The 14,203-nt window shown below is 52.5% G+C and overlaps 1 protein-coding gene across 1 annotated transcript; it reads right to left on the bottom strand.

Moving 5' to 3' along the window:
• Positions 1–1,406: 1,406 nt before the first annotated feature.
• On the bottom strand, positions 1,407–5,425 carry LOC135564917 (piggyBac transposable element-derived protein 4-like). The gene is made up of 5 exons (XM_065011002.1): positions 5,406–5,425; positions 3,966–4,104; positions 3,529–3,610; positions 2,591–3,487; positions 1,407–2,407 (listed from the first exon to the last, which is right to left on the bottom strand). The coding sequence occupies exons 1-5, from the start codon at positions 5,423–5,425 to the stop codon at positions 1,407–1,409; spliced, it is 2,139 nt and encodes a 712-aa protein (XP_064867074.1).
• Positions 5,426–14,203: the final 8,778 nt, after the last annotated feature.

The following is a 14,203-nucleotide window of genomic DNA, read 5'->3' on the forward strand; positions in this document are numbered from 1 at the left end:
GAAAAAAGAAGTGCCATCCTCCCCAATCCCAGGGGATAGAAGAAACCATCAACAAATGGGCAGCCACGGACCCATACCTCCCCACCTTCCAGATGTTAACCACCAATCCACCTGCACTCTCAGGACCACCACTCTCACCACTACACCCCTACCAACCACCATCCCCACAGTACCTGTTGGAGTTGAACGTCATCGAAGACGAGGCACTCATGAACGCAGCTTCACAGGTGGAAAAACTCAACGCCCTCGCCACCACCCCACGATCCACAACCCTACACCAGGACAACACTCAGGCCACCTCCATACAAACCCCCCACCCCTACGAGCAGAGATCCCTCCTTTCCACAAAACACCAAACCACAGGAATACTCTACGAAACCCGGGGAAGAGACCTCACCAATCTTGAGACCCCCCCCCCCCCACCATCACGGAGGCAACTACTAAAACACCACAAACCCACGGATAGGGCAACTACCACCCCCCAACCCTCTACCAGCATGACCGGTCTCCCGGTACCCACGACAACATCTACCCCATCCTCAGACCTCCCCAGGACACCACCGGCACTGACACCTCCCTACATAGCCAACAACAGCCACTTCAGGAGAAACCCACACAAAGGAAACAAAAGCAGTTGGAGAATCAAACCACTCCGCACCATCCTTATCATGGGCGATTCAAACATCTGCAAACTACCCCTCATCCACTCAGACCAGACCCAAATCGAACCAGGAGCCCTAATCGAACACGCAACAGGGATGATCAAACTCCTCCTACCCAAGGGAGAACCCCTGGTCACCAAATTGATCCTCTCCTTCGGCCTCAACAACAGGGAACAAGGGAACGCCACCCAACACCACGCCAACATCTCCAACCTCTACTACACGGCCACCCTAGCCTTCCCCAACGCAGATATATTCATCCCACTGATCAACCACTCCCCAAAAATGCCACTGGAGGAGAGAATCAATCTGGACACCCTTAACAGATATATCAAAAACCACCCACACATCCCCCTTCTACCCACCACCGAATTCCACACCCTCCAGGACTGCCTCCACTGGACCCCCACGACTGCCACAGCCATCTGGAAATGGTGGACACACCACACCACATAGCACATTACCTCTCCTACCCCGACCAGGGGGAGTACATACATACCCACGCTGAAGACAACACCATCCTTTCCTACCAAACATAAAATACGAACAAAAACCTAACCTCCACCACAGGACAACCCTCACCAAATAAGCAGATCATCCAGTTGGAGAGACAACAAGCACACACCTACCCCTGAAACCAAGGGAGCTCCACTTACACCTACCTTAATATCTACCGACATAGTTCCGGTCCATAACCCTCCCGTTGTCCTCCTATTATGCCTACCACACAGTGTCCCCCCCGGGTCACCCTGTCCCGTCTTGGCTAAAGGCACAAGTGTGACAGTACGCGTGTGAACAGCCTTTGCAGATGTATTTTTTACACCTACAGCACGTGGTGTGTGTCTTGGCGTCCTTCTTGGGTGGGCAGAGCTGACACCTCTTCCTCTTACTCGCCACCGGCGGGGCGGCGGCGGCCGGGCCAGCGGCTTGCTCCCGGGCTGGCGGACGAGCCTCGGCGGTGGCACTCTGTAGGACTTTGACAAGTGCGGACGCGGCTTGGGTGCGGGGGAGACGATGCCTTCTTTGGATCAAGGGCTTGACGAGTGCCTTTCCGAGCTGCTCCAGGAACACCCTCCTCTTGTTCCGCTTCCCAGGCATCCAGTCCGGCTTGATCTCTCGCCATATGACAAAGGCGTTGTAGGAGGACACGTCGAGGATGTTGTGGAAGATGACCAGGGGCCAGCGGGCGGTCATCCGTCTGCAGCTGTAGGTGCCGACCACCTTGTCTAGGTTGTCCACGCCGCCCTTGTTGCAGTTGTAGTCTAGGATGAGGGCCGGCTTCCGGTCGCGGCGATCGCTAACGTCGGGCTCCGCGTGCAGCGTGCTCAGAAGTAGCACGTTCTTATTTCTCTTTGCCTGGTAGGACACTAGAGTGGCGGTGGGCGTGAAGGCGAACCTGGAGGACAGGACCTGTCTGCCCTTTGACTCGAGCAGCGCGGGCGGGAGCTCGGCCTTGTTCTTTCTCACCGTGCCCACCATGGTGAGGTTCCTCTCGAGGAGCCGCTGGCCCAGTTCGTAGGAGGTGAAGAAATTGTCACACGTGACGTTGTGACCGGCCGGCAGTCCCTGGGTCAGATCGAGGACGACGCGGGCGCCCTGGTTCTTCTCGGGGCCACCGCCGGCCGCCTTGCCGGTGTAGACTTGCATCTTCCAAGCGTAGCTGGACTTGGCGTCGCAGGCCACCCACGACTTGATGCCGTATTTGGCCGGCTTGCTGGGAATGTACTGTCGGAAAGGACAGCGTCCTTTCGGTGGGGAGAAGGGAGGGGAGAGGAGATTAGCAGCGTCATGGTTAAAGTTGGGGCACTGCGTTTATGTTACACGCAGCCGCCGCCGCTACTGCCGATTGCTACTACTGCCGATTTGCTAGTACTGCCCACGCTACTACTGCTACCTCTCTATGCTACACGTACATACATAGACGGTACCTCTGAACGGGACCAGTTGTTCGTCCACCGTCACGTCGGGCCCCGGGTTGTAGAGGGCCGGCAGCCGCTCCTCCCACAGGTTCCATACCTCTCTTATGGCCGCCAGTCTGTCGGTGGCGAGTCTCGCGGGTCTCGACTGGCGGTCGTCGAATCGCAGCAGCCTCGAGTACTTGTGAAACACCTTGAGCGGCATGGTGGCGCGGAACACGGTCCTGCCGCTCTCGGCGTCCCACAGGCTGGCCGCGGCCTCGCCTCGGGACCTGTAGACGCCGGCTAGGATCAGCAGCCCTACGTAGGCGCGCAGGTCGGTGGAGTCCATGGGTCGCCAGCCGTCGCCGTATTTTCTCACCCCCTGCAGATTTGTCATGTCCACAATTATCCTTTCTATCGCCGGTGTGACAAACAGCCGGAAGGTGGACTCGATGTCGAGCGCTCGCGATGCGGCGTAGGCCGTGGGGCCCGGCGTCACGACGGGGCCGGGGCGGCGGATGGCGCGGGGCCGGTCCGGGCCGCGATAGGCCACGGAGGACCATTTGATTTTGCCGTTCTTTGACAGCAACGTCTCCCTTTGGCCTCGGGCGGCTCCCGCCGCGTCCTCTCTGTCTCGCTCTGTCTCTCTGGCTCTGTCTCGATCTGGCTCTCTGTCTCGCTCTGTCTCGATCTGGCTCTCTGTCTCGCTCTCGGGCAGCGGCCGTGTCTCCCTCTCACTCCCCCTCTTCCTCCGAAGAGGAGCACGACGGCGAGGCCGAGTCGTCGTCGTAGTCGTCCGCATCACGCTCGGGGTTGTATTCCTCACCGTCTTCATCTTCCGAAACGTCCTCCTCTTCGGAATCGCAGTAGTCTTCTTCGTCTTCTTGGTCGACACTGGAGAATATCTGTTCCAGGACCTCAGCCGCGCTGAAACAAGGACTGCGAGGCGTCCTAGGCGGAGGGCTCACGCTCGGCGGGGTCGTATTCCTCCTCGTCGTCGTCATCATCGTCCTCATCATCTTCTCCTTCTCCTTGTTCTTCTTCTACTTCCTGACAATATTAGTAGCCTCTGTACGGCCGGCTTACAGTCGTAGGCGGAGGGCTCACGCTCGGCGGGGTCCTATTCCTCCTCGTCGTTGTCCTAGTCTTCTTCTTTCTTCTTCTTCCTCCTGACAATATTAGTAGCCTCTCTACGGCCAGCTTACACTGGCCACGTGAATGGGACGAGGCACGCCAACGGACGATGCGCGTTGTCTGCCCAGTCTGCTCCTTCGGGCCCTTCGGTCCATCCGGTTCGCTTGGCTGGCCTCCCCGTGTGATTGCAACGAGTTCTTGCACTGAGTTCTTGTGGACAAGTGGTGCCAGGGTCACTCTGACCCGGTCCAGACAGGGGTAGGAGCGTTACAACATACACCTTGCTAAGGCTGCCAGTGTCACTCTGACCCACACAGACACAGGGGAACAACTTGTAACACAGGGCCAGGGTCACTCTGACCCAGCCCAGACACGGGGGAATCAACTCGTAACACAGGGCCAGGGTCACTCTGACCCAGCCCAGACAGGGGTAGGAGGGTTACAACATACACCTTGCTAAGGCTACCAGGGTCACTCTGACCCACACAGACACGGGGGATCAACTCGTAAAGCTGCCCGGGGTCACTCTGACGTCACTATGACCCCGCCCACACAGGGGCGGGAGGGTTACAACATACACCTTGCTGTCTGACTAGTATCCACCAGGTGGTAGCGTTGGGTCACTATGACCCGGCCCAGACAGGGGTGGGAGGGTTACAACATACACCTTGCTGTTTGACTAGTATCCACCAGGTGGTAGTGTTGGGTCACTATGACCCGGCCCAGACAGGGGTAGGAGGGTTACAACGTACACCTTGATAAGGCTGCCAGGGTCACTCTGACCCACACAGATACGGGTGATCAACTCCCCTGCCCGGGGTCACTCTGACCCACCGAGACAACGGGAGGGTTAAAGGCTCCCAGGTGATCAACCTATCACGCTTATTCATCCCTACCTCCACGGAACTCAAACTCCTACACAAAGGCCTCACCTACATCCCTACCACCAAAAATGGGTACAGCACCCGCAACACACTACAAACTGAAATCAACAACTACCACAACAAACTCAAAGTAGCCATGTTCTTTCACCAGCGGGAACCCCTACCACACAAAACCACAGAGATAAACTAGCACAGCTACGCACACCCTCAAGATGGGTCCCCCAAAATGAAGACCTACCCCCCCCCCCCCCCCACCCCCCTGATAAAAGAAATTATGGATAAAGACTGGGATACCTTCAACACCTCTGCCTTCTCCCCGGAACCCACCAATAACCTCACGAAGGAGGAAACCACAGCGCTAAAACAACTAAAAAACAACCCCACTATTATCATAAAACCAGCGGATAAAGGCTCAGCCATTGTCATCTGGGATACCCAACAATATTATCCTCGAAGCAGAAAGACAACTCCAAAACACGGAATTCTACCAGAAAATAAAGGGACCCATCTACCTCCGATCTGCAGCACTCATCAAAAGAGAACTCATACAAATGGAACGGAAGAACCACATCACCAAAAGGCAAAGAGACTACCTCACAGGGGATAAACCCACTAGGAGTAGGTGCCTCTATCTACTCCCCAAAATCCACAAAGACCCCTCCACCTGGCCTCTCAAGGATACCCCCGACTTCCTCAACAAATCGCCAACACACCAGTCACCGCTGATGACTTCTTATTCACCATGGACATCGAGAGCCTCTACACCAACATTGAATTAGGAGCAGGACTAACAGCGGTCAGAGCCCACCTAAAAAAATACCCCTCACCGGATAGACCAGATGACCATGATGTCTCCTGGAAATGGCACTCACTCGCAACGACTTTGAATTCAACGGCAACACCTACCTACAAACAAAAGGTGTAGCCACGGGAAAAAGATTTGCACCGGCATATGCAGACATCTACCTAGCGGAATGGGAAAACACTGTTTACCCACTCTGCCCACTCAAACCATTTCGCCTCTACCGATACCTGGACGATATATGGGGCATATGGCAACACAGCGCAGCAGAATTCCTACAATTCACCGCTATCCTCAACAACCACCACCCCTCCATCCACTTGACGCACGTACTAAACCGCTCTGAAGTACACTTCTTGGACACCGTCACTCAGCTGCCCACTGCACTGAGGATAGGAAACAATGTAGAGTGCATGGAGAATAAGAGCACCTCTTCCAAGCTGCCCACTGCACTGAGGAAACTGTCTGGGTTGGCGCCCCCCCTTGGGTTGTGCCGTGGCGGAGATCTTTGTGGGCTATACTCAGCCTTGTCTCAGGATGGTAAGTTGGTGGTTGAAGTTATCCCTCTAGTGGTGTGGGGGCTGTGCTTTGGCAAAGTGGGTGGGGTTATATCCTTCCTGTTTGGCCCTGTCCGGGGTGTCCTCGGATGGGGCCACAGTGTCTCCTGACCCCTCCTGTCTCAGCCTCCAGTATTTATGCTGCAGTAGTTTATGTGTCGGGGGGCTAGGGTCAGTTTGTTATATCTGGAGTACTTCTCCTGTCCTATTTGGTGTCCTGTGTGAATCTAAGTGTGCGTTCTCTAATTCTCTCCTTATCTCTTTCTTTCTCTCTCTCGGAGGACCTGAGCCCTAGGACCATGCCCCAGGACTACCTGACATGATGACTCCTTGCTGTCCCCAGTCCACCTGGCCATGCTGCTGCTCCAGTTTCAACTGACCTGAGCCCTAGGACCATGTCCCAGGACTACCTGACATGATGACTCCTTGCTGTCCCCAGTCCACCTGGCCATGCTGCTGCTCCAGTTTCAACTGTTCTGCCTTACTATTATTCGACCATGCTGGTCATTTATGAACATTTGAACATCTTGGCCATGTTCTGTTATAATCTCCACCCGGCACAGCCAGAAGAGGACTGGCCACCTCACATAGCCTGGTTCCTCTCTAGGTTTCTTCCTAGGTTTTGGCCTTTCTAGGGAGTTTTTCCTAGCCACCGTGCTTCTACACCTGCATTGCTTGCTGTTTGGGGTTTTAGGCTGGGTTTCTGTACAGCACTTATATCAGCTGATATATAAATACATTTGATTTGATTTGACACACGTACTCCACCTCTCTGAAGTACACTTCTTGGACACCATCACCTACAAAGGACCTAACCTCATCGGGAAAGGTAGACTTGACACAAAAATGTACTTCAAGAAAACAGACACGCACGCCCTTCTGCATGCTACCAGCTTCCATCCTCCGCACACCAGCAGAGGAATACTAAAAATCACAGTTTCTGAGGTACCGCAGGATATGCACCCAACCCCAAGACCTCAAAAATGCCACATGCACCCTCTCCAAAGCCCTCACCAAAAACAGAGGATACACCCGCTCGGAGCTGCAAAAAAAAAAAAACACCACACCTGAACGGGACTAACTAAAGGAAACCACCATATACATTTACATTTAAGTCATTTAGCAGACGCTCTTATCCAGAGCGACTTACAAATTGGTGCATTCACCTTATGACCTCCAGTGGAACAGTAGTGCATCTAAATCTTTTCAGGGGGGGGGGTGAGAGGGATTACTTTATCCTATCCTAGGTATTCCTTAAAGAGGTGGGGTTTCAGGTGTCTCCGGAAGGTGGTGATTGACTCCGCTGTCCTGGCGTCGTGAGGGAGTTTGTTCCACCATTGGGGGGCCAGAGCAGCGAACAGTTTTGACTGGGCTGAGCGGGAACTGTACTTCCTCAGTGGTAGGGAGGCGAGCAGGCCAGAGGTGGATGAACGCAGTGCCCTTGTTTGGGTGTAGGGCCTGATCAGAGCCTGGAGGTACTGAGGTGCCGTTCCCCTCACAGCTCCGTAGGCAAGCACCATGGTCTTGTAGCGGATGCGAGCTTCAACTGGAAGCCAGTGGAGGGAGCGGAGGAGCGGGGTGACGTGAGAGAACTTGGGAAGGTTGAACACCAGACGGGCTGCGGCGTTCTGGATGAGTTGTAGGGGTTTAATGGCACAGGCAGGGAGCCCAGCCAACAGCGAGTTGCAGTAATCCAGACGGGAGATGACAAGTGCCTGGATTAGGACCTGCGCCGCTTCCTGTGTGAGGCAGGGTCGTACTCTGCGGATGTTGTAGAGCATGAACCTACAGGAACGGGCCACCGCCTTGATGTTAGTTGAGAACGACAGGGTGTTGTCCAGGATCACGCCAAGGTTCTTAGCGCTCTGGGAGGAGGACACAATGGAGTTGTCAACCGTGATGGCGAGATCATGGAACGGGCAGTCCTTCCCGGGAGGAAGAGCAGCTCCGTCTTGCCGAGGTTCAGCTTGAGGTGGTGATCCGTCATCCACACGGATATGTCTGCCAGACATGCAGAGATGCGATTCGCCACCTGGTCATCAGAAGGGGGAAAGGAGAAGATTAATTGTGTGTCGTCTGCATAGCAATGATAGGAGAGACCATGTGAGGTTATGACAGAGCCAAGTGACTTGGTGTATAGCGAGAATAGGAGAGGGCCTAGAACAGAGCCCTGGGGGACACCAGTGGTGAGAGCACGTGGTGTGGAGACGGATTCTCGCCACGCCACCTGGTAGGAGCGACCTGTCAGGTAGGACGCAATCAAGCGTGGGCCGCGCCGGAGATGCCCAACTCGGAGAGGGTGGAGAGGAGGATCTGATGGTTCACAGTATCGAAGGCAGCCGATAGGTCTAGAAGGATGAGAGCAGAGGAGAGAGAGTTAGCTTTAGCAGTGCGGAGCGCCTCCGTGATACAGAGAAGAGCAGTCTCAGTTGAATGACTAGTCTTGAAACCTGACTGATTTGGATCAAGAAGGTCATTCTGAGAGGGATAGCGGGAGAGCTGGCCAAGGACGGCACGTTCAAGAGTTTTGGAGAGAAAAGAAAGAAGGGATACTGGTCTGTAGTTGTTGACATCGGAGGGATCGAGTGTAGGTTTTTTCAGAAGGGGTGCAACTCTCGCTCTCTTGAAGACGGAAGGGACGTAGCCAGCGGTCAGGGATGAGTTGATGAGCGAGGTGAGGTAAGGGAGGAGGTCTCCGGAAATGGTCTGGAGAAGAGAGGAGGGGATAGGGTCAAGCGGGCAGGTTGTAGGGCGGCCGGCCGTCACAAGACGCGAGATTTCATCTGGAGAGAGAGGGGAGAAAGAGGTCAGAGCACAGGGTAGGGCAGTGTGAGCAGAACCAGCGGTGTCGTTTGACTTAGCAAACGAGGATCGGATGTCGTCGACCTTCTTTTCAAAATGGTTGACGAAGTCATCTGCAGAGAGGGAGGAGGGGGAGGAGGATTCAGGAGGGAGGAGAAGGTTGCAAAGAGCTTCCTAGGGTTAGAGGCAGATGCTTGGAATTTAGAGTGGTAGAAAGTGGCTTTAGCAGCAGAGAGAGAAGAGGAAAATGTAGAGAGGAGGGAGTGAAAGGATGTCAGGTCCGCAGGGAGGCGAGTTTTCCTCCATTTCCGCTCGGCTGCCCGGAGCCCTGTTCTGTGAGCTCGCAATGAGTCGTCGAGCCACGGAGCGGGAGGGGAGGACCGAGCCGGCCTGGAGGATAGGGGACATAGAGAGTCAAAGGATGCAGAAAGGGAGGAGAGGAGGGTTGAGGAGGCAGAATCAGGAGATAGGTTGGAGAAGGTTTGAGCATAGGGAAGAGATGATAGGATGGAAGAGGAGAGAGTAGCGGCGGGAGAGAGAGCGAAGGTTGGGACGGCGCGATACCATCCGAGTAGGGGCAGTGTGGGAAGTGTTGGATGAGAGCGAGAGGGAAAAGGATACAAGGTAGTGGTCGGAGACTTGGAGGGGAGTTGCAACGAGGTTAGTGGAAGAACAGCATCTAGTAAAGATGAGGTCGAGCGTATTTCCTGCCTTGTGAGTAGGGGGAAGGTGAGAGGGTGAGGTCAAAAGAGGAGAGGAGTGGAAAGAAGGAGGCAGAGAGGAATGAGTCAAAGGTAGGCGTGGGGAGGTTAAAGTCGCCCAGAACTGTGAGAGGTGAGCCGTCCTCAGGAAAGGAGCTTATCAAGGCATCAAGCTCATTGATGAACTCTCCGAGGGAACCTGGAGGGCAATAAATGATAAGGATGTTAAGCTTGAAAGGGCTGGTAACTGTGACAGCATGGAATTCAAAGGAGGCGATAGACAGATGGGTAAGGGGAGAAAGAGAGAATGACCACTTGGGAGAGATGAGGATCCCGGTGCCACCACCCCGCTGACCAGAAGCTCTCGGGGTGTGCGAGAACACGTGGGCAGACGAAGAGAGAGCAGTAGGAGTAGCAGTGTTGTCTGTGGTGATCCATGTTTCCGTCAGTGCCAAGAAGTCGAGGGACTGGAGGGAGACATAGGCGGAGATGAACTCTGCCTTGTTGGCCGCAGATCGGCAGTTCCAGAGGCTACCGGAGACCTGGAACTCCACGTGGGTCGTGCGCGCTGGGACCACCAGATTAGGGTGGCCGCGGCCACGCGGTGTGGAGCGTTTGTATGGTCTGTGCAGAGAGGAGAGAACAGGGATAGACAGACACATAGTTGACAGGCTACACAAGAGGCTACGCTAATGCAAAGGAGATTGGAATGACAAGTGGACTACACGTCACGAGTGTTCAGAGAGTTAAGCTTACGTAGCAAGAATCTTATTGACTAAAATGATTAAAATGATACAGTACTGCTGAAGTGGCCTAGCTGGCAGAGGCTGCGTTGTTGACTAAGTAGGCTAGTTGGCATTGGCTGCGTTGTTGACACTACACTAATCAAGTCGTTCCGTTGAGTGTAATAGTTTCTACTGTGCTGCTATTCGGGGCTAGCTGGCTAGCTAGCAGTGTTGATTACGTTACGTTGCGTTAAAAGAACGACAATAGCTGGCTAACTAACCTAGGAAATCGCTCTAGACTACACAATTATCTTTGATACAAAGACGGCTATGTAGCTAGCTATGTAGCTAGCTACGATCAAACAAATCAAGCCGTTGTACTGTAATGAAATGAAATGAAAAATGTGATACTACCTGTGGAGCGAAGCGAAATGCGACCGGATTGTTGAGTGCAGAAGTTCTGTTCGGTAGACGTTGGCTAGCTGTTGGCTAGCTAGCAGAGTCTCCTATGTTAAGGACGATATCATACCCATCATCACAACCTACAACTCACCCAGCTACCGAGTGGCTACTCGCATCCAAAAAGGACTCCAATCCAAACAACTACTCCCTCATCACATACCCATCCTGGCCTTCAAAAGGAACAAAAACCTCAAGGATTCCTTGGTCAGCAGCCACTTCTAAAATATAACCACAACGTCAAAGAACATCAAAGAATCCCACTGAGACTCACGGACCTCTCTAAACCCCTCCAGGACCAACACCACTACCACGGGCTGGACCACCACTGAGGCTTCCAGTACAGCTGAGGAACATTGAGTTTTTGAACATCTGGACATACACTGCACCTGCACCTTACACACCCCACCTCCCATATAAAAAATAGGGGGTCATTTAGACCACAAAAATAGGCCTGTAATAGCACTATAGAGTTACCGTGACCACGGACTCTCAAAAAATACTTACCTTTTGTCACTTCACTTACACATTATTAAAAAAAAAAAAAAAGAGGGGGGAATGTGTATATATGTATGTATATATGCATATATATATATTTTAGTTTTTTTTCTTTCTAGAAGTAGGGGTTACCATGACCATGGACCCTTGACGAAAAGAAACAATAAAATAGAACACAAATAGACCAAATTCAACCCCCCTCCAAAAAAACCCTTCACCAACCTTCTAAAAAAAACGTTTTTGTAGACACCCACCAAGGACGAGAACTTTTTTTCTCCAACTACTCTGGGGACCCCGACCTTGGCGACTCCCCCGCAGCGATTACACCCTAAGCAATTAGCCCTTCCATACACCAAGCAAGAAGACAGGAGGAAATGGATAGACCGGACTCCTTCGGGACCTCTCGGGGTCCTGTTGGTAGACCAATCGGCCCAACCCTCCCAGCCCCACAAAAACAGGACACTCACGTACCGCGCTGGACGACTATCTACCCCAGTTTAGAATTGGATTGGCAGTATGTTCAGTAGCGCGTGTTTCATCCTAGCGTGTTGGGGCAGTTAAGTCTTGCGATATCAGCTGATGTAAGAATGTAAGAAGATACATTTGATTTGAGTAGCATCTGCAGCAACATGAATGGTAGCTTGAATGTATTTTAATGTCTCTGGCTCTTCTTTGAAAACACACTCATGCTTTGAAACCACCTGCTGTAGTGTCAATGTCTCTGTGGTGACATGTTTGATTTCATCCCAGTTCAATTGTATTTCCTCCAGCCACCCTCACCCTTTCCTCCAGCCACCCTCACCCTTTCCTCCAGCCACCCTCACCCTTTCCTCCAGCCACCCTCACACTTTCCTCCAGCCACCCTCACCCTTTCCTCCAGCCACCCTCACCCTAGTAAACTGGGGCCATTTCCTTCCAATACTAAGAGATACAGACTTTTCTTTTGTCCTTGATATTCCACTTTAATATCAGCAACTCCAATCATAGTCATCTTCTCCCCTGTGTTGAGTTTAATGGGGGTGTCCTATTAGTCAAACGAGGCATGTTTGCCTTCGCAACGATAACCGGCTCTATTGGTTGCTGCCCCGTGGCTTTCCCTTCTTCGAAACACAGCGCGCTCAGAGCTGTTTTACTATATGACACAGAGTCGTGCCCCTTGCCTGCAAATCCAGAGCATTTCTATGTGCAGACTCCATGGCCAGGGACAGTAGGATTGCATTCTTAAACGTGAGATTAGACTCTGATAACAAGCGTATTTGTATCCTGTCATCATTAATCCCACACACCAGCCGATCGAGTAGCATTTCCGATAATGTCTTCCCATAGTTACAGTCCAGTGCTAGTTCTCAACTCAGACACATGTTCCCCCATCAATTCCCTAGCTCTTCTCATGCTGTGTAACAGTTTTGTTTCCGTCCCTCTCCTCACCCATACCTGTGACCCTCTGCACACATCTGACACCCTCGAAGCATCGTTCCCTATCACTCCACAAAAGGCTTTGACACCCTCGAAGCATCGTTACCTATCACTCCACAAAAGGCCTTGACACCCTCGAAGCATCGTTACCTATCACTCCACAAAAGGCTTTGACACCCTCGAAGCATCGTTACCTATCACTCCACAAAAGGCTTTGACACCCTCGAAGCATCGTTCCCTATCACTCCACAAAAGGCTTTGACACCCTCGAAGCATCGTTACCTATCACTCCACAAAAGGCCTTGACACCCTCGAAGCATCGTTACCTATCACTCCACAAAAGGCCTTGACACCCTCGAAGCATCGTTACCTATCACTCCACAAAAGGCTTTGACACCCTCGAAGCATCGTTCCCTATCACTCCACAAAAGGCTTTGACACCCTCGAAGCATCGTTACCTATCACTCCACAAAAGGCCTTGACACCCTCGAAGCATCGTTACCTATCACTCCACAAAAGGCTTTGACACCCTCGAAGCATCGTTACCTATCACTCCACAAAAGGCCTTGACAGCCTCGAAGCATCGTTACCTATCACTCCACAAAAGGCTTTGACACCCTCGAAGCATCGTTCCCTATCACTCCACAAAAGGCTTTGACACCCTCGAAGCATCGTTCCCTATCACTCCACAAAAGGCTTTGACACCCTCGAAGCATCGTTACCTATCACTCCACAAAAGGCCTTGACACCCTCGAAGCATCGTTCCCTATCACTCCACAAAAGGCCTTGACACCCTCGAAGCATCGTTACCTATCACTCCACAAAAGGCCTTGACACCCTCGAAGCATCGTTCCCTATCACTCCACAAAAGGCCTTGACAGCCTCGAAGCATCGTTACCTATCACTCCACAAAAGGCCTTGACAGCCTCGAAGCATCGTTACCTATCACTCCACAAAAGGCTTTGACACCCTCGAAGCATCGTTACCTATCACTCCACAAAAGGCCTTGACAGCCTCGAAGCATCGTTACCTATCACTCCACAAAAGGCTTTGACACCCTCGAAGCATCGTTACCTATCACTCCACAAAAGGCTTTGACACCCTCGAAGCATCGTTACCTATCACTCCACAAAAGGCTTTGACACCCTCGAAGCATCGTTACCTATCACTCCACAAAAGGCTTTGACACCCTCGAAGCATCGTTCCCTATCACTCCACAAAAGGCTTTGACACCCTCGAAGCATCGTTACCTATCACTCCACAAAAGGCTTTGACACCCTCGAAGCATCGTTACCTATCACTCCACAAAAGGCCTTGACACCCTCGAAGCATCGTTCCCTATCACTCCACAAAAGGCTTTGACACCCTCGAAGCATCGTTACCTATCACTCCACAAAAGGCTTTGACACCCTCGAAGCATCGTTACCTATCACTCCACAAAAGGCTTTGCAGAGCAAGGGAAACAATTACTTCAAGTTACTGTTGCCAACTTAGCGACTTAGTCGCTATATTTAGCGAGTATTCAGACCCCTCTAAGGACACATTTTCAAAATAGCGACAAATCTAGCGACTTTTTCTGGTGTTATTAGAGACTTTTGGAGACTCTGACGTGAACACACGTATTGTTCTTACTCTTCTCAATGAGCAGCAGGTGCTGCCATGGGC

The sequence above is a fragment of the Oncorhynchus nerka genome, linkage group LG26, assembly GCF_034236695.1.
Source record: "Oncorhynchus nerka isolate Pitt River linkage group LG26, Oner_Uvic_2.0, whole genome shotgun sequence".
Classification (NCBI taxonomy): Eukaryota; Metazoa; Chordata; class Actinopteri; order Salmoniformes; family Salmonidae; genus Oncorhynchus; species Oncorhynchus nerka.